General features: G+C 36.3%; 5 protein-coding genes and 1 long non-coding RNA gene across 6 annotated transcripts; 2 read left to right on the top strand and 4 right to left on the bottom strand.

The window, feature by feature from the left end:
- Positions 1–5,877: 5,877 nt before the first annotated feature.
- LOC131595816 (malate dehydrogenase, cytoplasmic) lies at positions 5,878–8,595 on the top strand. The gene is made up of 7 exons (XM_058868297.1): positions 5,878–6,037; positions 6,395–6,553; positions 6,671–6,846; positions 7,388–7,665; positions 7,827–7,962; positions 8,042–8,153; positions 8,279–8,595. Exons 1-7 carry the CDS (start codon positions 5,995–5,997, stop codon positions 8,371–8,373), a joined length of 999 nt encoding a protein of 332 aa, XP_058724280.1. The 5' UTR covers positions 5,878–5,994; the 3' UTR covers positions 8,374–8,595.
- Positions 8,596–10,745: 2,150 nt separating this feature from the next.
- LOC131595817 (uncharacterized) lies at positions 10,746–12,676 on the bottom strand. Its single transcript, XM_058868298.1, has one exon. It carries the CDS (start codon positions 12,605–12,607, stop codon positions 11,948–11,950), a length of 660 nt encoding a protein of 219 aa, XP_058724281.1. The 5' UTR covers positions 12,608–12,676; the 3' UTR covers positions 10,746–11,947.
- A 1,214-nt stretch (positions 12,677–13,890) lies between these two features.
- LOC131600198 (uncharacterized) lies at positions 13,891–14,892 on the bottom strand. The gene has a single exon (XM_058872395.1). The coding sequence runs from the start codon at positions 14,708–14,710 to the stop codon at positions 14,150–14,152; it is 561 nt and encodes a 186-aa protein (XP_058728378.1). The 5' UTR covers positions 14,711–14,892; the 3' UTR covers positions 13,891–14,149.
- A 1,414-nt stretch (positions 14,893–16,306) lies between these two features.
- LOC131595815 (uncharacterized) lies at positions 16,307–17,876 on the top strand. The gene is made up of 2 exons (XR_009282088.1): positions 16,307–16,450; positions 17,219–17,876. It is a non-coding gene; the product is annotated as an uncharacterized LOC131595815 (long non-coding RNA).
- Positions 16,423–22,425, bottom strand: LOC131595813 (PH, RCC1 and FYVE domains-containing protein 1-like). The gene is made up of 9 exons (XM_058868294.1): positions 21,869–22,425; positions 21,513–21,599; positions 21,336–21,425; positions 21,174–21,260; positions 20,972–21,076; positions 18,453–20,540; positions 17,992–18,138; positions 17,182–17,633; positions 16,423–17,072 (listed from the first exon to the last, which is right to left on the bottom strand). Exons 1-9 carry the CDS (start codon positions 21,914–21,916, stop codon positions 16,919–16,921), a joined length of 3,258 nt encoding a protein of 1,085 aa, XP_058724277.1. The 5' UTR covers positions 21,917–22,425; the 3' UTR covers positions 16,423–16,918.
- Positions 22,426–22,545: 120 nt separating this feature from the next.
- LOC131595814 (uncharacterized) lies at positions 22,546–26,502 on the bottom strand. Its single transcript, XM_058868295.1, has 8 exons — positions 26,175–26,502; positions 25,992–26,087; positions 24,923–25,006; positions 24,462–24,622; positions 24,153–24,270; positions 23,894–24,029; positions 23,224–23,402; positions 22,546–22,947 (listed from the first exon to the last, which is right to left on the bottom strand). Exons 1-8 carry the CDS (start codon positions 26,397–26,399, stop codon positions 22,708–22,710), a joined length of 1,239 nt encoding a protein of 412 aa, XP_058724278.1. The 5' UTR covers positions 26,400–26,502; the 3' UTR covers positions 22,546–22,707.
- Positions 26,503–26,986: the final 484 nt, after the last annotated feature.

The raw sequence follows: 26,986 nt of genomic DNA, 5'->3' as shown, positions 1-26,986 counted from the left end.
AGTATATTTTTCGGTTGGACAAGATTCAAGGACATGTCTTTAATATATGTCTTATCTTCTGGATATGAAGGCGACAAACACTAGGATGTCCTTGTAATTTTATGCACAAATCATGGTTATGCAAACCACAAATAAGAGAGCATCTCCACTTCTTGTTAGCCAACATGTAACAGCGGATTTTAAATGGATACTTGTATTTTCTAGTACCTGTGTCGTCTCTTTTAAAATTCTTTAGAGGAGGATGATATTTCCCACTTCTTTCGCACAACATTGTTACAAACGGGTTTCTTCTTGACGTATCATTATTCGATCTTCCTATTACCACACCAAAGCCAAGGTTAGTTGCATTCCTACGAATCCAAGTAAGCATGCTTTCACGATTATTAAAGTCTTACTTGCTACTAAAGTCACCTCCGACATCTACCATCTTTGCGACAACCCCATAAACACTCGTACAAACATCAACTAAAGGAGCAAATTCTCTTGAAATATTATCGGGGTGCACCATACCTATTTGCAAACAATTGCCAAAATAAAACAAAATTACATAACTGCTGGAAAAAATAACTCAGGGATTGTTCTGTAGATGCACCTACGGAAGTGTTCTTCCTTAACACGTTCCGTAGATGCATTTACGGAAACAGCATAACTTTTTTTCACAAAAATTAGTTGCATGATATGAACAATGTAGTGGTTGAAGATGAATATTTAACTGAAATTCAGACTCCTCTTGCTCCCTTTGATTTGTTGCACCAAAAAATTTGAGTCTTTGAGTGAAATAAGGTATTGACGATGTAGGGTTTTTAGGGTGTGGAATATGAAGACTTTGAAGAAATGAAACAACGGGGAGAATGATCATGTTAGTTCAAACTATATCATACACTTCCGTAGATATATCTACAGAATAATATGACACTAAGCTATTCCGTAGGTACACCTACGGGAAAATCCCTGAACAAATTTTATTTATATTTTTCCCCATATATACTAGTTTATTATACTTCCATAGATGTATCTACGGAAACAATCAATTTTTTTAGATAAACATAATACTTCTGGAAGTAGATCTATGAAATCAGGAGACAAAAATGGAATTTCGCATAATGGATAAGAAATTTATGGGGTGTATTGAGATTATCATTACCTCCTTGTGGATATCTTTCCTTTGGCCTATTATACACATGGAATTTCACACAGTGGATAAGAAATTTATGGAGTGTATTGAGATTATCATTACCTCCTTGTGGATATCTTTCCTTTGACCTATTATACACAGGGGTGGACAACGGGCCGGGTTGGACGGTTTCGGGTCCAAAACCACCACCCGGCCCAAACCGCGGTTAGGGAATGCACGCCCAAATTTAAAAACAAGTTTGACAGGTCTGTTTTAAACGGATTGCGGGTGCATTCAGATGGGTTTTCCGAGTTATTGGGCCAATTGCAATAGTAAGCCCAATTTTTTGTTTAGTCTTAATTATTTGATAAATTTTGAGTTAATATATTACAATATATTTTATTTTTGGCCCATGATAGACGTTGGTCCATTGATGAAATATTTACAGTTCTAAATAAAAAATAAAAAATACATTGAAAATATACATCACATAATCAATAAATTCAACAAATTCTCATCAATAAAAAAAAAAAAAAAATACAAATTATAACATTAATATCAAATTATTAACAAGACAATTGTATCACTAGTTCTTCAACAAGTCGACAACAAACCTGAAAGTTTAAAATTAACAAAAATATATGTTAGAAACTGTCACAAATAACTAAAACATACTATATTTTATATTAACATATAAAAATAAATATTAAATTCAACAAAAAAATAAATAAAAAAACACGTAGTTAAAAATATAAAAAATGAAAAAATTAACTAAATTAACTAAATTCACATTTTTAAATGTTATATAGCGTTTTAATCAATGTTTAATTTAAGTTAAAAGCTAATGAAAAATGTTTAAGTTAAAAGCTTATGAAATTTTTTATTATCTTTCAAATATTTAGAAAAATAATAGTAGCAGAATTAGTATCTGTTGGTAGCTCCGGTGAAGAAAATCTGTAAAAAAAATTAACATCAACTAGAAGAGAAAACACAAATTGTTAAAAGCTACTATTATGATATAAATCCATAAAATGCATGCTTAAAGTCCTTGTTCTTTAGATCTACAATTGAATATAGAGTTTGCTAACATATAATCCTACAAAATACTAACTTCTTTAGATCTACAAATAAATATAACTAATAAAAAAATGAAATTTCTTTGGCTACCTCCCAACCTTCTAGTTCACCTCTGGTGAAAAACTTAAACTACCCCTGACTTCGGAAATGCATTTCCGAAATGCAAGAAAAAGTTGTTTTCGGAGATGCATCTCCGAAAGCGCCTTTTTTTTTAAAAAAATAGTCTTATTTCGGAAGTTCGTTTCCGAAAACTACATTTCAGAAATTCATTTCCGAAATACTGCGCGTTTTGCAGATTTAGCAAAACACTCCCCCTCCCCCATTCATTTACCCTAATTCAACATCAAACACAACCAAAGGAGAAATTTTGTGCAAATACTTCCAAGGCTACATCAAAGGCTCCAATAAGCTTCCTATACTACATTAAAAAGCACTCCAATCTCTTCAATCGGTAAGCATTTTGAGTTTTAGATCTATGATTAAAATTCATATTAGGGTGTTTACAAATAGCAAAAAATGTATTAGGTTAGGTTGGTACTGATATTTAGGATGTTTAGAATGTGTAGACATAGGTTTGAAGTTTGATTTTGGGGTCTGCCATTGGAGGTTGCAGAGAAGTTCTGCGCAGGGGTGTTTCGGAAGTTCATTTCCGAAAACACCTCCATCCCAGTTTCGAAAATGAACTTCCGAATTGTATCAGAAGTACAATTTTTTTAGTTTTTTCTTTTGTCTCGCATATTAATCGATTTCAATTGTTTACAAGAACATGTCAGGCAACCAACCAGCACGCATCAGACAGGGTAGAGAGACCCAGACTGCGTCGGCTAGACGCGAGCGGGCGGCGGCACAGCTGGCGTCGACACAGGGACGGGAGCAGGGCCGGGGACGACGTGTGCGAGTTCCCGTGGACGTGGGAGAGGGTACCTCTTCATCTGGATCTAGGAGTCGGCTGGCTCGGGTATCTTTTTCCCGCCAGCGAGAGGAGGAGGAGCAGGAGGAGAAGGTGGCAGTGCCATACCACGAGCCGGAGGGGGTACCGGATGTTGACCCTCCACCCGGGGAGGAGGATGAGCAGCAGGACAGCTACCCGGGAGGGCCCTTTGACACTTCCGTGCTGATATCCTACCGCGACCACGTCGCTCGGCGGATCTGGGAGGGAGAGGTGTTTTTTATAATTTAACCGTTTATAATTTAGACGTTTATTCGATATTTTCTTAACGGTCTATTTAACATATGCTTTTATTTGTTTTTTTTGTAACAGGAGAGAGATCCTTTGAAAATGGTGAACCACGCCCGGAAGATTTTCAGTCTATTTAAACCAGCAGCTGAGTGGTTTAACGACGCGGTGCGAGGTTCAGGGCTTAGCGGGCTTTTCATGACGGGGTACACCACCATCAGCCACGGCATGCATGGGGCATTTGTGGAGCGCTGGCACAAAGAGACGTCTTCTTTCCACTTGCCGGTTGGGGAGATGACGATCACCTTGCATGACGTGCAGTGTCTTCTCCACCTGCCGATCAGGGGGCCGCTGTTGACCCACTCCCGGATCCAGAGGGTCGAGGCCAGTCAGTGGATGGCGCTCTATTCGGGCATGGAGCCCGAAGCTGCTGACTACGAGTGCATCGCGACATCTGGGCCTCATATCCGGTTCACCACACTGAGCCGCTATTTCGAGCACCACCTGGACGCGACGGCCGATGCCGAGGAGGCGGGTGACGATCTATTCACACAGTATCACCGCGGCTGCGCTCTCCGGTGCTGGTACATGCATGTGGTAGGCGCTGCATGCTTTGTGGACAAGAGTGCAAGGTACGTCGACGTGACCTACCTCCGCTACTTCATGAACCTGGATACCGTTCACCAGTGGAGCTGGGGGGCAGCTACTCTGGCATACCTATACCAGAAGCTGAATGAGGCCTCCAACTGGAGGACGAGGCAGTTGGTCGGATCCTGCACACTACTTATGGTACGTTTCATTTTAATTGTTTCGTATTTATTTATGTTTCGTATTTATTTAAATACATTATCGTGTTTCTGTTTCAGAGCTGGATCATCTCCTACTTCTCCCGCATCCACGGCTTTCACATCGATCATGTGTACGTTGACGCCATGCCCAGGGCCGCCAGATACGTTCTCCAGAGGGGGAACAATGCGGTGGGACCATACCGTGGATACCTGGACCACACGATGCACGACGACGTCACCTGGAGGCAGTTCAGCGACTACGCTCAGGTTGTCCCCTTTGACGACATTGCTTTATATTCAGGCTGGTTGGCATGCGGGACCGGCATCATGGTCCGGTATCTCCCTGAGCGGTGCATGCGTGAGTTCGGATTCGTGCAGCAGATACCCAGGTCACCCTTTAAGGCTGCTCCCGACACAGTGACCCGAGTGCAGCTCACTGCCATATGGGAGGACTGGCAGCATCATGTGGTACCGCAGGAGTACCGTCGCACTCGGGTCACACAGGACTGACACAGTGTGGAGGGATACGTCACATGGTTCTACCGGGTGTCACATCCTCTGCTGAGACCCGACGTTCCCGGCGCTCCTAGGCCAGCACACGAGGAGATCCTGGAGAACCAGCAGGCCGAGGATGACCACGCCATTGATCTCATGCCGATCTGCCAGCGGATAGAGATGCTTGGGCGGGACGCGTTGGATCGAGGTGTCGTTCATCAGAGTGGTCCAGAGGCAGTCGTCGTGATGGAGATGATCGTCACTGATGCGGGCCGTGCGGCGACATACAGGCGGCAGAGGAGATCCCAGGGAGAGAGGGTCAGACACACCCAGTAGTGGTCGGGTTTATTTATTTTTTGTTTTCGGATTGTATCTTTAGCACACTATTTTTATTTGGATTTGGATCGGCTTGTATATATTACTTTTTTTATCATATTAGTTTTTTCTGTTTATATGTCGCTTATTTTATTTCCCGGTTTCCTTTAATTAAAAATACGAGACTGTTAAGAAAAACATAAAAAAAAAACACAGTTTCTGCATAATTCGAAAGTTCATTTCTGAAACCCCCCAAAATCTGAACAAAGGTGTTTTCGGAAGTTTATCTCCGAAAACACCTCCCATGAGGTGTTTTCGGAGATGCACTTCCGAATTGTGGAAATTTTTTTTAAAAAAAAATGTTTCGGAAGTTTATTTTCGAAGCAGGGGTAATTTGAGTTTTTTCGCTGGGAGTGACCCTCATAGGGAGGTGGCTAAAGAAATTTTCTAAAAAAATATACTTTACCTTTCAAGTCTCTAGGTTTCAGCCTTTTAAATCAATAAACCTACATAACAATACAACCATTTCATTAACAAATAGAAAGCAGCAGAAAAAAATAATATTTAAATATGTTACCAATCTATAGAAAAGTGAAAGAAAGATAACAACCCTAAACTTGTGAGGTTCAAAACAGAGACAGTGAAGAAAAAAATTACCTTTCATTCAAAATGAAAACAACATGCAACTGATGTCCGCGGTGCTTTTTCAATGAACCGCGTCCGTCCATTTCAATCTGTCTGAAACTGAAATTTGGGTGCGCTAAACCGAAACCCGTTTGAAACCAGCCCATTTCAGTTTTTTTGTTTCGGTTCTTGTGGGCTAGGCCGGTTTTACGGTTTTTGTCCACCCCTAGTTTTAGAATGGTTTTTAATGCGTTGTTTCATGCTGTGCTAACGTGGCAACACTAACTCCACGCGAATAAATACACAGTTCTAGACAAACTTCCTCACTCACTCACCTTTTACTCTCAAAAAAAAAAAAAATTGTTGTTTCTCTCCGCTTCAATTTTCCTTTCATTTCTTCAAAAATGGCAAAAGACCCCGTTCGTGTTCTCGTCACTGGCGCCGCAGGTATTCCTTCCATCATAGCAATATCATCTATTTAGTTATACATTGTTCTCATCACCCATGCTTTGATCTAACTGTTTGTATTTTTTACATTTAGATCTGTGATCTCGCCATGTTTTATTTATAATTTTAAGATTTCAAAACACGGGTTTGTTTCAAAATGTTTGATTTGTTTCGTTTGGATCTTGATCTGCTAGAGGGTTCAGATCCGACCACATGACCAATGTTGATGATGATGTTTTGTGTTTGTTTATCAGTGATCTTTTTTTGATGATTGAATGTGGGATGATGATAGCTGATTCGTTGGAAAATTGTTTGTGATGATTTTGTCGTACTGATGGAATGTTTTTTGAATTGCAGGACAAATTGGTTATGCTCTTGTCCCTATGATTGCTAGGGGAGTGATGTTGGGTCCAGATCAACCTGTCATCCTTCACATGCTTGATATTCCTCCTGCAGCTGAGTCATTGAATGGAGTTAAGATGGAGTTGGTCGATGCCGCCTTTCCTCTGCTTAAAGGTTTACTATCATACCATCCTTTTTAAATGTTGATATGGTTTTGTTATATACTGGTTGCTTGTATGCTATGTGTATGGTGAATAAGAGTTTGAATTTGTATGGGATTATTTGTTTCAGGTGTTGTTGCCACAACTGATGTTGTCGAGGCATGCACTGGAGTCAATATTGCAGTCATGGTTGGTGGATTCCCCAGAAAAGAAGGTATGGAGAGGAAGGATGTCATGTCTAAGAATGTATCTATTTACAAGTCCCAGGCTTCTGCCCTTGAAAAGCACGCTGCTGCCAATTGCAAGGTAATCTTTTCCTCATTAACTCATACTTATGCAACTTTTTAATATGTGTAATAATCTGATGGGTCGTTGGCTTGGTCATGTCACAAGGTTTATGGCCAACTTTGGTTTTGTCTATTGATTGAAAATCATTAATGTATTGGGTTGTTTGAGCCCCTATGATAGAACATTATGACATTGTTTGATCCATGGAGCCGTTTCCACTTAGTCTTAAAGGATCTGTGGTTGTTGTTGTTTTTGGTTTGTTTGATTTTTTGTTGTTTGTTGTTTGTTATTACATTAAGGAAATTTGGAGTTGCAATGAGTATAGTTGTATCTGAATTCTTGTACATGTATGCTGAATATATGCAAATTTTCATATGAATTAGGCACTCCTACCCCCTCAATTCATATCTGTCCAAGGGTATCGGTGGAGAGTCCTTGTGGTTTAATGGCCATGAAATCTAACTTCATTCATTAAAAACTACCTTATTTTTAAGAATCTTTAGTTTAATTGTATGCGTCATTTGGAATATTTACAGAAAGTCTTTGTGATATTCTGCAGGTTCTGGTTGTTGCTAACCCAGCAAACACCAATGCATTGATCTTGAAGGAATTTGCTCCATCTATTCCAGAGAAAAACATTTCTGCTTTGACTAGACTTGATCACAATAGGGCATTGGGCCAAATTTCCGAAAGATTGAACATTCAAGTCTCTGATGTAAAGAATGTCATTATCTGGGGTAATCATTCATCAACCCAGTACCCCGATGTCAACCATGCAACTGTTAACACCCCCGCCGGGGTGAAGCCTGTCCGAGAACTTGTTTCCGACGATTCCTGGTATATAACAAATGCTTTAAACTTACTTCCTCCCTCCATTCCTTTTTAGATGTTGTTTTAAGGTTATTTACACGTAACAAGATTATCAATAAGGTTTATTACTTTTTGAAGAAATTATTTGTCCTTGTCAATAAGGTTTGTTGTTACTTTTAATTATTTAGGTTGAATGGAGAATTCATATCGACTGTTCAACAACGTGGTGCTGCAATTATCAAGGCTAGAAAGCTTTCAAGCGCACTATCTGCTGCAAGTGCTGCTTGTGACCACATTCGCAATTGGGTTCTTGGAACTCCTGAGGTTTGCTACATTTTGTATGCTCTTTAATTATGATTCTGTCTTTTCAGACCGGCTTATTTCTTTTCCATTGCATTATTAGGGCACATTCGTTTCAATGGGAGTGTATTCCGATGGTTCTTACAATGTTCCCGCTGGACTTATCTATTCATTCCCCGTCACTTGTGCCAATGGAGAATGGAAAATTGTCCAAGGTAAATTTCGATTAAAAAAGAAAAATTGTTTCTCAATTGTTTTTGCCAAGCTTATACCATATATAGCTCTACGTAGGATGATGAGTGCATTTGATCTGAAAAAATGTTCCAATTTTTAATCCTAGGACTTTCAATTGACGAGTTCTCAAGGAAGAAGCTGGACTTGACAGCCGAAGAGCTTTCTGAGGAGAAGAGTTTGGCTTACTCTTGCCTCTCCTAGACTGCTTCCTTTTTGTTGACTGATTCCCATATTTTTGTCTATAGAAGTAGCTTCAATTTTGAATAATGCTTCTAGATACATTGTCTCTTGGGAATTACTTGTACTGCAAGTTTGACGGATTTTCTCCATGATGGTGATACATGAATTTTGATGTTTGATGGGGACTGCACTAGCGTGCAGACACATACATCTATTTCTTGTGATTGAGTATTATGCAATTGTGTTGCAAAATAAAGCCATCATGAAATGTTTCACTATGAAGTTAGGGAACTTATTATAATGAAAAGAGTTTTATTTTTCTTTCTTTAATGTAGTTTGCAACAAATGGTTGGAATAGCATAAACAAACACACTATTTTAGTGCACAATTTATGTTTGGTTTTACATACATGGTGGTTGTGAAGTGAAAAAAAGCTAAAACCTTTCAACATTGCAGGGAAAAGACTTAGATAACAAGTGTTTTAAAATGGTTATATAATTGTAAAATTCTCTTTGCTGTTGCTTTCAAGAGTTTGTGTTGAGTTGTTGATTTTGTGTTGCACCACTCATTTGTGAAAATCATTGTGCCATGTTCTAAATTTTAGAATAATCGGCATGTAGTAGGATAAAGGATCTTATATATGAGCTAAACCTGCTTCCAAAGCTTATTTTTCTTCAAACATGCTTAGGTTTTTTATGCTGGAAAGTGTCCATTTCGTTTTCCAGCACAACGGTTAGGTATTTTAATTTTTATGCTGGGCTGCACTTGAGTAAATTGTTTCAGGACATTGTAGGTATTTTGTGTTAGAGCATGTCAATTAGCTCCTTTATGGTGAAAAGTGTACAATTTTCGGTTTTTTTTAGTGAGGCAAATTTAAGTTTTTTAATTTATTTATAAAAGTAGTATAAAACTAATTTTACGTGATCTTGCACTTCTGCGTGAGTGTCATTGCTATGTAACTTTTGCCATTGCTGTGTAACTTTTGCCATTGCTGTGTAACTTTCTAGTTTTAGTCTTTTGACAATCTTGAATCCAGGAATTATTAACACTTTTAAATTGTGATATTTCTTTTATATGTAATTGTGCAAGTCTTAACTCTTTAAAAAAATTACTTTTTAATTTTGATGTTTTATTGCATGTTTGTGTTCTCCTCCGAATTTATTTGCATTATTGTTGTAATTTATTTAAAATAATGTGTTCTACGCGTACTCGTTTGCTTCGGCTATTTAAATCTGTAACCTTTGAGAAACCTGTAATTTATTTGTAATAATGTGTTGTATGCGTACTTGTTTGCTTCAGCTTTTTAAATATTTGTACCTTTGATAAACCTCTTGATTCATTGACTTAGGTGTTGTATTTATGTTTGTGTTTCCTTTTTTAGCCTAACAGTTGATTTTGTATCAATATAATGATTATTATTTGAATCACAAGTCATAATACTTGAATCAAGGCTATAAGGATGTGTGATTCAAATCATACATATGTCAGCAGTTAGTCAGTAGCCAGCCATACCACATGTCCGACACATCTTGGTAGACATTTTAATTTCCAAGGACTTATTCTTCAGGATAGTCCTCCTCCACTTCACTTCCAGACTCCTCCTATTCACTATCAGCTTCTTCTCCCTCTTCTTCTCCCTCTTTACTGTTAGATATTTATTCATCCTCACTCTTGCTAGCAGACTTTTCTACCTCTTCATTGTCAGCACCATCTTCTTCTACAACTTTCTCCTTCTATTTTATCAAGTTGATTAGTGTATCTATCTTCTTCCTAATTATACTTGCAGTTATTGTGTCTTGTATAACTTTTGACACTTCCATTAACTCAAGTAGCACATTATTTCTGGTGATTTTGGAGATTGGAGAGGAACTCCCACCAGCAGCTTAACTTTGATGGTAGGGTATCAAAATGTCTGGGACATGTGTCTCAATAAAAAACATGTAGTCAAAAGTCAGTGGTCTTGGCTTCTTGTTCTTTATCTCTCTAGCATGCACAATATTGGAATGTTGGTTCAAGGTGATCCCAGTAATTAAGCAAGGAAAAGCTATTGGAAGCTTTACAGCATCGGAGTCAACATGTTTCATGGTATGGTAGAACACATACTCTCTAAAGTACAATTTAGACTTGGTTCCAATTTGAAAGATCAATTTGGCCAAGATAGAAGTGATGCCTGAACTATGATTAGTGGGTGCTCAATTGGCTGCACATATTTTGTTCAGTATAGCATACTTTACACTTAGACTGCCTGATGATATTAATCCTTTCTTTGGCCATTGTTTGACTTGCCCTATAGTTATTGTTCTATCTATCTTGTCTACTGAGGGTACCTCATCAGCCTTTGGAGTCTTGTTTTTGCCTAAGCACTTATTTATTCTCTCAGGAGAGAACTTCACATAAAAACCTCTCACATACACCTTCTTGAGTTTTTTGCTACCCTCAATATTACATTCATTGGACATGTTAACAATGAACTCCTTGACTAGTTTCTCATAGCATGGTCCAATGTTTGAAACAGTCTTCATTAGTCAAGCATCCCTTAACAGATCCATGATCTCATGACATTCAAAATCATCTTTGCTCAACTTTATTTCATGGGCAATTCTTCTCTAAATCACATACTTCCCCTTTTGCACACTAACTTCTGAGTGAAAAGACACATTGTCCAAGGGGGCAGCAGGAATGTTGACTGGAACTCTTTTTCCTCCAATTTTTCTTCTGGTAGAGGGCATACTGTCTAGGACATTTGCTTCAACATCTATCTTTGAGTCACTAGGTAGAACAAGCTTTCTCTTATTTCTTTTTAGCAGTTTTCTCTTCAACCTTTCTTTTTCTTACTCATAGGGGTCCTTTGAGGATATTTCTACTTCACATTCTCAACATACTTCATTTTAGACCTTGGAATATCAATTTTATGCTGTTTACCTTTAGCTTCATCAGTCATAGACTTGACAAGGCTTTTCAAAACTGTCAGAGATGATTTTTGAGCAACCTTCTCTTCAATAATCTTTGTCATGATGTTGACAATGAGAATATCAACATCCTCATTGTCTTCTTCAGTCTTTTTACTTAGAAAGTCATCCTTTTCATTTTGAGGATTCTCATTTCTTAGATCTTCAGAAGAATCATCACTTTCATCCAATATCTCATTCACATATAACATTTGTCTTTGGATATTGAACCTTTCATTAGCACCTCTTGATCTTTACTAGAGACAATACATCAAGGCTTGTTATAGCTAACATATAGACCTTGATCACACTGTTGACTTAAGCTGAACAAGTTAGCATTTAAACCTTATACTAACATCACATTTTCAAGACAAGGAACACATGGACTAACCAGTTTGCATGTTCCCTTAATTCTTCCTCTAGCTCTATCACCAAAGATGACATAATTGTTAGAATAGGGCTTCAACTCTTTAAAATAACTCTTTTCACCAGTCACGTGCCCTGAACATCCAATATAAAAATATCAATTTTCTCTTGAGGAAACTTTCAGAGATGTATGAGCTATATGACAAGTGACCGTTTTCTTGGGGTTTCACTCATTATTTGCTTTAGTTTTCTTCTCTTTCTTTTCTTTGGGCCTTGGGTGACTATAAGACTGAGGATATCCATACAATCTTTCGTTTGGGCCTTGGTTTCCTTAGGTTTCCGCTCATTTTTGCTTTAGTTTTCAGGACCAATCGAGTGTTAGTGATGGGAGAATCAACGTTTGCTAAATAATCAGCTAAAAGTTTGAGGTGAGTGCAATAGGCTTTGGTGGACGTGATATCTTCAAAACTGGTGTTGGTGAATCGATTTTCGAGGTGGACAACCCTCGAGTGTTTGTTGTTGTGAAACAATGAAGCAATTCGATTCCAACATTCTTCAGCCGAGTCATCAATTACGAGAATTGAGTTAAGAATGTCTTGTGATACAGTGGCATACATCCATTGAAGTAAGAACGGATTGAACCTATTCCAAAGATCAAGATCGTTGGTTTTGGCTTTAGCGACGATTTGTAGAGCCTTCGCATCGGTCGGAGGAACGATGTGATCATGCACGTTATGGATGCGTGCTTGAACTTTGAAAAGGGCTGACCAAGAGAGGTAGAGACTTGAATTGTTATCCAAGGTTACCAGAATTATAGATTTCACATTGTCGATGGCGAAGGCCAACTGAATTTTCGATGATGGTGTCGAGGGGACAGATGAGTCGGTCAAGGGTGAAGGGGTTGATTCAGTCGTTGTGGAGGTAGAAATTGATGTAGCCATGGATGGAGGTTGAGAGCGGAAGTATAGAAAAAAAATAAGAGGTGGTGATGAGCAGCTAAGAGTACATTATTAATGACTACAAATGAATGGTTATTATTATTATTTAAATATATACGGATTCTATCATTTTTAACCATATTCTTTATATAATTGTCATTCTGAGTCACACTCGGGAATTCTTTTACATATACTTGTAAAAACATTATTTGTTCGTTGAAAAATTATAACCACCTTATTGAAAGCGTGCCTCTATGCAATCATCATCTTTAACCATTCATCTATTCTTAACTCCGGTATAGTTGTAAAGTTTTTTGTGTTCGAAAATGGTAATAAGAAGTTGAAGCAGCATATAATGATTTACCATAAGTGAGAGAGCGATGATGAGTACTTTTATTAAGGTCATGTGCGACGGGAATGAAAGAGTGGAAGGAGGGGTTGAATGGTGGTTTTGAAAGATTTTTGAATGTTGAGTTTGTGGAGTTTGGATTGGAAAGTGTGTTAGCATGTTATTTAAAATATTAAATTCTATGAATTAATTAGTTAAAAGATAAATATAAAATATTACTAAGTGAGAAACTAAATTTAAGACTTTAAGGTCCAACCAACATTCTAAGTTGATAAAATCTAACTAAGATCGATTAGACTCCTCGTTATCCTTCTTTCCTTTTAACAAAAAAAGAAACACCCATTATTGAATGAAGTTTATCTTTAAAATATTTTACAAATAGTTGGCTTATCTTATCAATCGATTTTGAATGTGATGATAATTCCACATGAAATGAAATATCACCTTAAACGTATTAAGAAATGGTGAATTGTCCTAATTTTTAGGGACCCATCCTAAATTATGAGAGAAACCAAACTTATAAAGAGAGTATTTTATAACCTAAAACACATTAAATAGTATGATCAAGCCACAACAAACCAATATTTTATAAGAAAACAATGGAAAATAATTGAAGTTAGTTGGAGAAGCTCATTGAGTGGATAGAGATTAATTAATGAAATTGATTCGGAAAGTATACCAAAAACATCAACCAACTCTTAAAAGTGTATTATTCACCATAATTTATTTTTTAAAAAAGATATTTTCATAGTCATGCTTTATTATTGTCAAACTAGAATAAACAATGTTTTATTAAATTAATTTAGTTGATAGTTATGCAGAGAAATTAGATACAGATGCGTGAGTTTGAACCTGTGACATCTCCTACTTATAAAAAAATTGTATAATCAATCAACTTTTCACTTTCAACATATAGAAGAAAGAATACAAATTAAGAAAAAAAAACCTCACAAGTTTGATATACATCTTCATAACTTCACACATCATTCCAAAACCATTAACTAAATGCTAATTACTTGCTTGCTTCTTATTGTCTAAGAACAAAGTAAAAATTTCTTTGCTTCTCAATAGAACTCAATGAAAGTAATTTAAGAAAAAAGTAGAACAAGCCATGATATGTATCATATCATATCAAGTCATATACTATATACATCAAATATAAAATGAATGATATAAAAATTATATGATCAAATTAATTAGGTACTTCTTGCTAGCCTCTCATGAAATTCAAGCAATGATTTCTCTTTTTGAAGCCTTATATCTTCACGAAATTTATAGATAAATTCTTCAGCTTTTTGATCCACATGCATCATTGGAGACTTAGCAACCACAGCTTTCCATGCATCTTCTATAGTATTCACCTCATTATTGTTGTTGTTGTGGTCGTCGTCATGCACCTTTTCAATCTCTCTACTTGTGTTTACTTGCGCATGAAGAATACTACTACTATTACTACTACTACTACTGCTGCCCGGTTTGTTGTAGATAGGGATAGGTGCAAAGTTTTTATGTTGAAAATGGTAATAAGAAGTTGAAGGGGAATATAATGATTTCGAAGAAGTTAAAGAGCGATGATGAGTAGTTTTTGAGGTTATGAGATGAGTGATGGAATGGAAGAGTGAAAGAAGGCGTTGAAGGGTGGTTTTCAAAGCTTTTTGAATGTTGAGTTTGTGGAGTTTTGATTGGAAATTGTTTGAGAGGTTTTTCCATGCTTTCTTGGCTGGTTTGAGTTTCTTTGATAGCCTCAAGCGAGACATGGTTATTGGTACAAAACTAATGAAAGTGTATGTGATTGATCTTGGTTTGAAAAGAGAGTATATGAGGGAAAGAGTTTGATTGAGAAGGGTTGAAAGAATGTCCTAAGGAAGAGTTATTCCTATATTGGAAATGGAAAATGAAATGATTCTCAATCTCATGAAGGAAACTTTGATGCTTACTTTTTAGTTTTGTTATATTATTATCACTTTGTTTTGTTCTACAAGTTGCAATTATTTTTTTGTTGTCCAATCCAATTTGCACTTGGTTTGTTAATAGAATTACACAAGTGCCATTGCTTTGATTTCAAATTTAGAGTCAATGTTTTGATTGACCTCACGACGGATTGAATTTCTCACAAATAGAAAACCACGCATTTACGCATTCAGGATACTAATCATCGTTCGATTAAGATTGCACAGTTTAAATTTAAGTTTGATATTATAAATAAAAATTTAAAATCAAATATGTATTATACTAAACCATCAGATCTTGATCAAACGGTTATTGAAGCCCGAATGCGTGAATTTGATGAATGTAGTGGATTCAATTTTCCCTCTAGACCGCGTTAGTACTGCGTCTAGCCGTCTACGAGATATTGTTCACTTTGAATATTGTCCACTTTGAATTAAGGAGTATGAATGTTGTATATAAACTATCTTTATTTTTTATTCTTAAACAATATAAAACTGTTACGGATTACTCGAACGATAGTGAATGATGGCACGAGTCGTAATATAATGAATTCTTAATCGTAAAAGTGTAATTTTTAAGTCCAAGATCATATCACTTTTGATAGAATTGACAGCATGGAAGCAGCCTTGGAGGCTAAGTATGGTGAGGATTAGGAAAGCTAAATTCTGTAAAGGCAACTAGTATAGTTTTTCCCATGTGGTGTGTGCCTATTATACAACTTTTGAATGTGTCTTGTAGGGTCCAATTCTTAATATATAGACAAATTGATGTTTCATCAATGAAAAATTGAAAAGCACTTACGCTCCTCATAACAGAAATAGAAAAAAGAAACAACTTTTTTATTAGTTTAGTACTTAAGTATATATACCATACATTAACTTCTAAGTGAAGTAATTAATATAATCATATATGGATTATGAAAAATTATCAAAACTGTTAAACTCAGGTTTTATATGACTTTTCTATGCACACTAGTCAAAGATTGAATCTCTAATCACATATTTAAAAACTTGATTATCAACTTGATTATCTGTTAGTCTTAATTGCACTATACTTTATTGGTGTTTTTTTTGGTTAATAATAGAATAACCAAATGTGTACATGTGCTTTCAATTTCAAAAGGAGATTATGAGAATTTGAATATAGAAATTTGAATTGACTAGACAAATGAAAAGAGACAAACATTAGCTGGCATTGAAAGTTTATACTATTTTTTCCCAATCAGATTAAGCAGTATAGTTAGGTTCTGTTTGGCAGTCAAATAGACAGGAATGAGACTCCTCACATACCACCAGCCACTTGCTTCCACACTTCTTTAGAGTGTGATAGCCACAAAAGCTTTTACTTTTCATAATTGTTATGAAAGTAATTAAAAGTTTAATGAATTTATATGCAATAATTAATCCATAGAGTATAAACAACAACACAACCTACCCTTTCTATTAAAAGTCATTAAACATATCAGTTCTGGGCTGGCCACAGGCCCAATGCCCCATAAGCCAAATTGTCGCCCATTCTATCTATACCAATGCGTGAGCGGCAAAAAGGTATGATTCTATTTATAACTCACTCTATCTCTTTATTTATGAACTCACTTGGGCATTGGAGTGCTAAACTTTCAAATCCATCCCATGCAATCGCACCGGAGTAGCTTGCACCACCTCATCAAGAACCTGCATCAACAATTCTGATTTCCGAACAGAACAATATCCTTTAGGAATAGTTGTGTGCCCTACTGTAGAGTTTGCTAAATCACATTTGACAAAATTTTGTATCAGGTGTCTGACACCAATATACATGATTACATTTGATTACTGTTATTTCTTTACGGTGTGTACGTGTTAGTGTTAGAGTCATGTCTGGTGTCTGTGTAAGTGCCTGTGCCTCATAATTGCTTCGTAATGTAAAGTTTGCACTAATTTTCATAATTCTCTACACTTGGTTGGTTGGTTCTGCTTCCATTTTGGTCATTTAACTTGACCACTGTGGTGACATTGTAGACCAGAGAGATAAGTTTAAGAAGAAGGTGATGTCTCAATATTTCCTTCACCATGAGGTGGGGTGCTAGATGAACCAATAATTTCTTGTGGTGGACTGTATCTTCTAAACACCCTATCTTTGTTTTTGTTCCACCATTCTTCTGCTTGTTGCTCATTGTATCTTCGCTTACTGTTCCGAGAAAAGGAGGGAAGAAAAAAAGATAAATTGTGTTAAAAGATAAAAAGAACTGAAATAAGAAAACCAATACACAAATTAATACTTTGAATTGTTCTCATACCTGAATCTAACACGTTTGAAAATTTTGCTTCCATCAGATAGTACTATGACTGTGATATAAACACCGTGTTCGAATTGTTCAATGACCGATGTTTCTCCTTCTTGCACAATCCTGTGTGAGTCAGCTGATCTGGAACTAGTTTCCGAGCTTGGTGGAGACACTCCTGTACTAGATAAATATGAGCTGTTGCTTTCGTGCTGAACGTTTCCTCCATCTACAGATGGAACAGCCTCAGAAACTTCGCCATTTCCTTTGATTCTTTGCAGGTTTGAAGATTCGCTATCTGATTCTGATATATCAGGCGCGCTTTGTTGCTCAGACTCAAAGCTCGGTTGGAAGGGAGATTCAAATTCTACGTTGTCTTTCAGCATACATTGAGCTTGAGCATTGATCTCTTTCAAGGTTTCACATCCAGGATTCTCTGGTGGCAACTTTTCAGTCACTTCCGTCAACTAAACAAGAACAAATGAAGAAGCAAATTTAGCTATTTAGTATGAATGACCAGAAATCCTCATCAACAGACTTTCAATTTCCCATTAGGCTCAAGCATTAAGCTTATTTCATACAATAGAGCCTTAGTTGATTAAACATCTTAATTAAGCACTTATAATTCAAGTGTTTATCATATAGCTTATAGGTACTTATGTATAAACTATTTCTATAACAAAAGATAAGATAAAGTCAAATTTCTTTCATGAGCTATAAGCTGCTTTCATAAGTTATACTGAAGAGCTTAAGAAAATAAGATGAAAATAGCTTACAGCCATAAGTTGTTCTCAATCATGATGTCTAAACGTAGAATCGAAATACCTCATCTGTCATGGACTTGATGAAATCCCTTGCCTCTCTATGCTTAAAAGATTCCTCTCCAGCCAGTAGATTGGCTTCTTGAATATTTTTCTGAAGCTCGCGAATCTTCATATCTTTCATGTCACCTTTTTGCTTTAAACTTCGAATCTTAATATAAGAAAAGTATTCATATAAGTTTTTACTGGATTTCTAAAAAGAATAAAATAACTAACTATAAGGCTTTCAGTTTGATTAGGCTCTAAATCATAGGAGCTTCTCAGTTAAAATAAACTTATTCACGTATGGAAAAGTCATTACAATCATATAGGTATGTATAAAGCAGTTAAATAAGCAAAAAAAAAAAAAATCAATATTTCAGATGTAGAAGTTGTTCTTCAAAAAAACATTTAGTTTTAATGATGTGTTTTTTGAGAAGTTTATTCAAACAGACGCTCGAATCAAATATGGTTTATGAAACGTACATGGTTTTGCAACTTTGAGACTTCTTGATTCAAAAGCTCATTTTTCTTCTTTAAATTATCAATAAGGCTTCTTGAAAATCCAGGGGAGATAGAACGTGTCGGGCTTGGCGGTCTTCTTGAATACGGAGAGGTTGGTCTTGAATTAACCAATGAAGGTGGGGTTGGGGGATTACTTTGCTGCACAATAAGAGGCCTCGAAGCAGTCTGCGTTGTACTTGATGAACCAGGAAATATGACATCTTTCAATTGTAAACGCAACGGAACTTGAGTGTCTCTAGCCATGGAAGACAAATCAAGTGCACTTCCAAGCCCATTACTCCTTATGTCGAAGTATTTCGCCAGACCAGTGACAGAAGACAAGAGAATACTTGAAGTCCTTACCTCTCCCCTGTCATATCTTTCCCTTCCATAAGTGGAACTAGAAGGACGAGTAATTTCTCGATTATAACTGGAACTGTTACCACTATCAGAACCTTTAAGCTTAGCATAGCAAGCATCACACACACGATGGGGTTTGCTAGGTGTTGGAGCCAATGCTGCTTTAAGGGCTTTTTTCGAACTACAAGGATGGCAATACACCAACCCACAATGATAACAATTATGTCTTTTTCTAGTAAAACCGAATGGTTGTCTGCAACCGGAGCAAACCGATTGGTCATTCCCAGAAACCCATTTGTGTATGCATATACAAGTCGTAAAATTTGCGCCACATGCAATATTCTTCACATGCCTTTCTTTCAAGGCTTCCACCAATGTTGGAGTTTTCTGATCATCTATGTCTCCATGTCCTAATCTTCCATTGGCACCTCTCCCCCAAGTATATAGTTCACTTCTTGAAGTTAATACCGCAACATGATGTGCGCCGCACGATATTTCCTCAACAGATTCACCCTGTAACTTATCTCTTACTAGAATCGGCACTTTTCCATCAGAGTTTGGATTTCCTAGTTGACCGTATGCCGTGCTTCCCATACTAAATACATGGCCGGATGCGGTTAGTGCAACAGTCAAACTTTGCCCACAAGCAACCTGGTGAAAATTATATTCAGCAAGTGCAGCCACACAAGTCGGTTGAAGGCAGGTTTCCTTGTTAGCATGACCTAGACGATAGTGATCACCATCGCCCCACGTGAATATCCTCTTTGATGGAGAAGTATATGAACCCGGTTGATCCGTGACCTCTATAATGGCTGCCGTGTGCCACACTCCACATGCAACCTGAATAGCCTTATGTCCAATAGATAACTGTACCTCTTTTGGATACGACACGCTCTCTCTATTTCCATGCCCCAATACACCAAGCATTCCATCACCAAAAGTAAAAAGTTTCCCATTGGCGGTTATCAATGCTGTATGCCATGAGCCACATGCTATAGATATAACCTGAAGTCCTTCTAAAATCCCAGTGAGTCGCTTCGGTATACAATGGCTAACATCAGTTCCATGGCCTAAAAGTCCAGCGTTATGTGCCCCATCACCCCAGGTGTATAAATCCCCGGAAGTAGATACCGCACATGTATGATATTCACCACATGCAACTAAACTCATATTAGTAATTGCTAGGGACTCGACAAGATTCGGTTTACCAAAATCTTTATCAAACCCGTGCCCAAGTCTTCCGCCAGAGTCCTCTCCCCAGGTAAAAACCTCTCCTTGCCGTGTTACCAGAGCAATGTGATTTACCCCAGGTTCTATTAGATGAACATCAAGAACAACATTAGACTCTAATGACTTAGGAGTCAGGACATCTGTCTTGGAAGGGACTTGACTCCCTAACCCATCAGAGGAATTCCCATCGGCCCAAACCTCTCCCCATATGAAAACGTCACCTAGCGACTCTATGTCATCTGGTCCTCCTGATCCTACACTACTAACATAGCTAACACCTGACACACTAACACGGGAACCATCTCCAACACTCGTCCTTACTGGCATACTTGCATGATCTGACCCCACATCTGATCTTCCTCTATACGACGTGGATTCACAAGAAGATGTTTCAAAAGAAAACCTGCTCTTGGAAATAGCTGAAGAAAACTCTAATGCTCCACCAAAAGGACGACCATTCAGAGAAAATTCATCACTATCCTGCAAGTGAAATTTAAAATAAAAAATTACTTCATTGAAATGTTTTTGAAAAATAGATAATTGTATTCATGTTCATTTGCCTAAAAACTTCAACTTTAAGGAGAACTAGATCAAGACATGCATATGTCACAAATAACCAAAATCAAATAGATCTTATTGAGTTGGTGAACTTATTATGACAATCATTATTACAATAATACTAAAAGAATATTAAGATCATAAGAAAGACATATTGTACAACATCTGATTTTGAAAAGCGCTCTTTTGTGTACTCAAGTATATTTTTATTAAATTTTAAGATTATGTTGACCTTCATGAAGTATAATCTTAAAAAAGTCTTTCACTTCATGAATACAAAGAAAGTAGCAAAGTGTAAGTTAATACAAGTTTAAAATTAAACTATCATTTAAACAACGTCAATTCCAACTTACATCTGTTAATTCACTTCTAGTGCGCCGCCTTCTACCCGGTCCAGTAGAAATTAATGCCTTAAGGCCCGAAAGCCAAATCTCAACCTCAGCTGTATCCTTACAGATCTAGAAATTTGAAAAGGGAAAGCAGTGGATTCGTAATTCATATGAAATAGACAAAAAATGTAAGTCCAACATATAGAGATTCAATGTTTTCTCTAACCAGATCAAGTGACCGCTCGCCTTTTTTATAAATAAGTGAAAATGAGAGATAATCCTTTTCAGGGCGCAAATATCTTCTAAAGACAGCCTGCAAAGTATAAGTTAGTTCTCATTTAACCGTAATTATAGCAGCCTCTGAAAGACCAAGCATCGTTTAACTTACTGTTCTCTGTCCTGAGATGATGCGCAAAACAGAAGACAAGTTCAGATTCTTTTCCTTTCCATGAGAAATCCAAATCAGTGATGTTTCGTCCTGCTAATGCTACTTAATATGAAATCATCCATACATTGATATGAAATTCAATGCATATATAATATAAATACATGTGAAAAAACTAACCTGTGAAAGCCGGAAATTACAAAGCTTTGGCTTCCCTTTTCTACTATACTTAACTAACTGAGTTCCTCTTTTTAAAGTAAGGAATGCCTTCACAAAAAATAAAACACGGACATGAATATCATTCACGACACTGACATTGACACATATAATAATTTAAAAAATGGAAGGGATCGAATGTTATAACATGTGTCAAAGGTGTCACACATCGTATTCGCCTTTAATCTATAGTGCTACATAGCTTGAAACAAACAATTATGGTGAAAAAATAATCAATAATTCTAATCTTTTTTTCAGATACTAAACAAATAATTTTATTTTAATAGGGAAAAAGATTAAAATCTGATGATGAAACTAACTTGTTCAATATCACGTTCAGGAATCCCATAACTAGCAAGATCTGCCATTCCATCTGAAAGAAATTGTGAGGAAACCACTGAGGAAGACAAAGCTCAAGCGTCATACTTTCTACTTGGGCCTCTCATCAAAGTCTCCAAAAACCTCAAGATGAAAAATTTCCCAAAAATGCTTCAGATTCAAATATGGTACTATTGGGTTCTATAGATTCAAAATCTGAGAACAACCCAGATGAAGAATTCTCATACCTATCTTAAAAAGATTGAAAATTGGTAAAAGGGTGTGTGAAATTTGCATGAACATGTGTGTGATTAGTTTCAGAGGAAAATTGGATTGAGCAATTGAGAGAGAAAGTGAAGATGCGAAAGTTTCGTAGAAGGAAAGGGAATGAGATATTGGCGCGCTTCTTAAACTGCTTCCACGTCAATAAACTAACTTAACACTACCTTTACATTGTTTTCTATTATTTATTCTCCTTGAGGCAAAAATAAATTATCATGATAATTATTGAAATAAGCTGAAAATAATTTATTATCATCTTATATAAGCTATTTTAAACACTGACAAATGTTTTTAGTAGGTAAGTCAAGAAAATACTTTCTATGATTCTTATTATAAGAAGAAAAAAAAATATTTTTTAGATTTATTGAATAAACAATATATCTGATCTATATTTGGTCCAGATACAATTATGATGTGTTAATTGCAATTAAATAAAAATGAGTCATTGATATAAATTCATCCTCTAATTTTAATAATAACAAGAGAAAGGTCAGGTGGGACCCAAGAAATCAAATGAAGTGATTTAATAACCCGGAAAAACAAAAGGTATATATAGTCTTCAAAAAATGGTGGGATCTTTGTATCTTTTGAAGATAGCTTCAATGTCTGTCATGACTTCGGCTGGTAACGGCCGTTCTGTTGTTGTAAAAGCATCAATATTTTCTTTTAGTTGGTTCACAGAAGTTGCACCGACGATTGAACTCGTCATGAATGGACGATCTCTTGCAAAACCAAGCGCAAGCTGAACAGGAGTTAGACCATGTTTCTCGGCCAACTCAAGATACTTAATAGTTGCTTCCTGAAATCCAAACAAGAAGAATCAAAGGAAAATACTTAATCGGTTATCTTGTTAATCATGGTTTATAGTATAGTCTAAACCAATGTTTTAAAATCCGAACTGCGTGAACTGGCACGGGCACTGTTTAGAATTCGGTTATTTGAGTGCAGTTCAATCACAGTTTTGTCCTAATTCATGCAGTTTAAAACAATTGACTCATGGCCTAGAAGTCTCGCCTGTTTGATTTTTTAAACATTGGTCAAAACACTAAATACAAGAGCTATAATTATTTAGTACCCGCGAAATTGATTTGTTATATCTTTCCATGTAGCCAGGGAAAAGATTTAATCTTCCACTTTTTCCAGCTTCAGAATTTATATCTATATACTTTCCTGTGAGTGTTCCACCTCCAAGTGGAGAATAGGATAGCAAGCCAATGTTGTAATTCTTTGGATGGCAAACTTCCACAAGATCAGCTGCAAAAACATTAAATCAACAAAGAATTTGAATCTTATTATGAATTGTAAGATACTTTTATCAACAAAAATATATCATTTTTAAGAAATAAAACAAGTGGCATAACGAATTATAAGGTGATAGATATATCATATATGAATCTCAAAATTATTGAAGAAAAGTGGTTGGTTATATAGAGCAATTCTTGCATGGACACGACCCTAAATCCACATTCTTAGGCACAACCAATAAGAAAGAGTCTTTTTTAAATTTATTTTAATTTTAATTTTGGTTTTAATTGGATTCATGGGGTGGTTGAGATTATGAAGGAGAGAGAATAATCAGTATTTATTTTTTTAATTAATTAAAATTCTGTGATTGGTTGTGTGTAAAACAATTTCTTAGGTATGTGTCCACCTAAGAATTTTCCGGTTATATAAAGTTGACAAACCGACTTCCGACAAGCAGCTATAAATGAATGAGATCTGATTGATGTAAGAATTGAACTTACTTTCAAACCGACTTCTTACAAGCAAGCTATAGCTGTTTTGGATGCTAACAATCTTTGGAAGTCCCTCAACTTTAGCTGCATGGACAAACTCCATCACTCCATATGAAGTCTCATTTGAAACGCCTAAGTAACGTACCTGATAAATGAAAAAAATCCAGTGACATTGAATCCCATAAACATTTACATTATAATCGAGGACACAAGAGATTGAAAACAATATTAAGGTAATAATATATGAAGCATGTTAGGAATCAGTCACCTTTCCTTCATTGATAAGTTCTTGAAAAGCTTGCAACTGTTCAACAAACGGCACACTAGGCCTCCATTTTGAAGGATCATAGGAATATTCACCAAACAATGCAACATAACGATCTGGCCTATAACGAAGCAGAAAATCACGTATTCAGAAATTAACAGTTCAAAAAACTAGTTTATCTGTCTGGTTCGTCATCTCTAACATAAGATTCCTAAAACAATAAAAATCCTAACTTTTAACAATGCACGCTCTTTAGTTTTAAAAATAAACTAACAAGAAAATCATATCAATGCTTACATGCTGTAAACTCACCAGTGAATTTGCAACAAATCAATATAATCAGTCCCAAGACGCTTCAGACTTTTCTCCACACTTTCTTTGATATTTGCAGAATCAACCCTCAAAATGTCTGTGTTGTCGCGTAAGTAACTCGACCTCTCAGAATAACCACACACTTTTGTTGCTACAATAACCTATCCACAAAAGAGGGTACACAAGTAGTTTCAAACAGTTAGCTCAACAAATCATGCTGTCGGTAAAAAATCTTCCGAAATGACTGAAAGCCAAATCTCAATTTTACTTCAGGGTTAGCTTGTTATCTGTAGCAAAATGTGCCAAAATTAAATCATTTTAATTTGTACTTCCACTCAATTTAAAAACAGCATATCGGATGTTCCATAGGCCTATAAAAATGATTTTAATTTTAACTGTCTATGTCTTAAAAGCACATAAAAAATTAAGAATAAACTGAGTTGTGAACTGAAAACTAATACCTTGTCACGAGATTGAGATTTCAACCAGCTAGCAACATAGAGATCAGTTGTTCCTTGTGTTTCTTTCTTCATTGGAATTGGGTACTATGTGCAAAACAAAGTTTATTAATCAGAAACATAAACCTCACCAGTTATTCTTCATATGGCATGTGAAGCACGCGGTAGCAGAGCAAAATAAAAGTGAAGTAGATTGCAAAAGTTGCCTACAGGGATAGGGTGATTTAGCAACAAAAAAAAGCAATTGCGAGAACATAATTAGGAGAAGAGAACGAACCAATACAACAACAGAAATCTAGCCTTTTCCCACTAAGTTGGGTTGGCTACATGGATCAACTTTCCCCATAATGTTCTATCCAGGACCAAGCTTCAATTCAAATTGTTAATCTCGAGATCTTTTTTAATAACTTCTTTTATAATTTTTCTAGGTCTTCCTTTACCTCTAGTTGTTTGACTTCTCTTCATTTGATCTACTCTCCTTACCACAGAAACTACAAGTCTTCTATCTACATGTTCAAATCACCTAAGTCTATTTTCCACCATCTTTTCTACAATAGGTGCTACTCCAACACTCTCTCTAATACTGTCATTTCTGATTTACTTTAATCCATCAAATAAGTTTAAACTAAAAAACAATCGAGTATCTTTTCGTAGTTGCATTTTCAACATTATAAATCATACAAATGTAGTTTGACAATTCAAACCAAAGATAATAAAAGCGACAAGAACGAGTGTGTGTTGTATGCTTCCGAACCACATATCTCCAAGGAAATTTGAACTTCATCCCTGGAGGCTACAACTACAAGACTAAGCTCTTACCACTGATCAAATACCACATTCGCACAGTAAAAAAGTAACGATTACATCAAGAACAAATTATAATTGGGTTCTTATTTATCCAAAGAGTGAAACAAACAAGCATACCATCAAACATCACATCTGCAACAAACCAATAAACTCAATAGAGTTGAAAACAAAATAGCCATTACTTCTAATGACAAAAAACAATACCAAACATCACATCCAAATACTTGAATTTCATCAAATGCATATTAAGATTCGAAGAACTCACAGCCTCAGCAGTATCCAGAGCATTAACGCCATGTTCAAACGCATAACTAAGCATTTCATGAGCTTCTTTCTCCGAGTTTTGCTCCCCAAAAGTCATCTGAAACATTACACCAATCAATCAACAACATGTCACAATACTCAAATCATAAGTACTGCCAAGAGTGAATGTGAGAAGTAAACTTACAGTACCAAGAGTAATTTCACTGATGTTAAGGTCAGAGTCACCGAGTTTCCGGTATTGGAGAGGGTTGTTGGCGGCAGCACAAACGAGAGGCTTCACGGATGACCCGGTTCTTCTCTTCAGGAAAGTTGTTGTTGGTGTTGGAAGTGGGAGTGATGGGGTGAGAGAGTGGGAAAAGATGGCAATGTCGAAGGAAGTGGGAGAGAAGAAGGAACACCGACAGGCCATGGCTTCTAAGCTTATCTTTACCTCCAAAAAGGTTGTTCAGTTAGCTGCCTCTTATGTTGTTATAGCAAGTTTCAACTTCCAACACACCACGCTTATGCATATTCCACCACGAGGGCGTAAAAAAATTAACTTCGCAAATAACCGGTTCTAATTCGTTTGATTTTAATTTTTTAAAAATAATATTAAAAAAACATTTTTTTTATTTGGGGCTTGTAGTGTAGACCAATTTTAAATTTTGGGTAGTCGTAAGTTATGACTACTCAAATGAATTGTTCATTACATTCTAAATATTATTTTTTTAAATTTTATGAGTTTCACATAATCTGGATAAAGTCTAGTATATGTATCTTCTATGTCGTTTTTGGAAAAAAAAATCCAAATAACCAGGTTTAATAATTTATTTACACCAAAAACCATCTTTTCGGAAAAATTACCTGTATGACCAGGTTTCAGAGGTGGTCTCCACATAGGAGCCACCTCAGGTGGCGCCAAAGACCATTTTCTCTTAACTCATGCGCCACCCCATGTGGCATCAATGTATATTTTTGCCTTTTAAGCCACCTAGGGTGGCGCCTATATGCATTCCT

Source organism: Vicia villosa, linkage group LG4 (assembly GCF_029867415.1).
Source record: "Vicia villosa cultivar HV-30 ecotype Madison, WI linkage group LG4, Vvil1.0, whole genome shotgun sequence".
NCBI classification, from domain to species: Eukaryota; Viridiplantae; Streptophyta; class Magnoliopsida; order Fabales; family Fabaceae; genus Vicia; species Vicia villosa.
The sequence above is the reverse complement of the archived record's forward strand: the minus strand, read 5'-3'. Positions and strand labels throughout refer to the sequence as shown.

What these genes read in the sequence shown, in the direction of transcription:
- LOC131595814 (XM_058868295.1), bottom strand. Translation starts at nt 26,399, where the DNA reads ATGGCCTGTCGGTGTTCCTTCTTCTCTCCCACTTCCTTCGACATTGCC. An exon ending in AATCTCAATCTCGTGACAAG is followed by an intron (nt 24,623 to 24,922) that starts GTATTAGTTTTC and finishes TTTTGTGGATAG; the next exon opens with GTTATTGTAGCAACAAAAGT. An exon ending in GATTTGTTGCAAATTCACTG is followed by an intron (nt 24,271 to 24,461) that starts GTGAGTTTACAG and finishes GCTTCGTTATAG; the next exon opens with GCCAGATCGTTATGTTGCAT.
- LOC131600198 (XM_058872395.1), bottom strand. Translation starts at nt 14,710, where the DNA reads ATGTCTCGCTTGAGGCTATCAAAGAAACTCAAACCAGCCAAGAAAGCA.
- LOC131595813 (XM_058868294.1), bottom strand. Translation starts at nt 21,916, where the DNA reads ATGGCAGATCTTGCTAGTTATGGGATTCCTGAACGTGATATTGAACAA. An exon ending in CTGAACGTGATATTGAACAA is followed by an intron (nt 21,600 to 21,868) that starts GTTAGTTTCATC and finishes TTTTTTGTGAAG; the next exon opens with GCATTCCTTACTTTAAAAAG. An exon ending in TCAAGTCCATGACAGATGAG is followed by an intron (nt 17,634 to 17,991) that starts GTATTTCGATTC and finishes GTTCTTGTTTAG; the next exon opens with TTGACGGAAGTGACTGAAAA.
- LOC131595817 (XM_058868298.1), bottom strand. Translation starts at nt 12,607, where the DNA reads ATGGCTACATCAATTTCTACCTCCACAACGACTGAATCAACCCCTTCA.
- LOC131595816 (XM_058868297.1), top strand. Translation starts at nt 5,995, where the DNA reads ATGGCAAAAGACCCCGTTCGTGTTCTCGTCACTGGCGCCGCAG. An exon ending in TCTCGTCACTGGCGCCGCAG is followed by an intron (nt 6,038 to 6,394) that starts GTATTCCTTCCA and finishes TTTGAATTGCAG; the next exon opens with GACAAATTGGTTATGCTCTT. An exon ending in CTTGTTTCCGACGATTCCTG is followed by an intron (nt 7,666 to 7,826) that starts GTATATAACAAA and finishes TTAATTATTTAG; the next exon opens with GTTGAATGGAGAATTCATAT.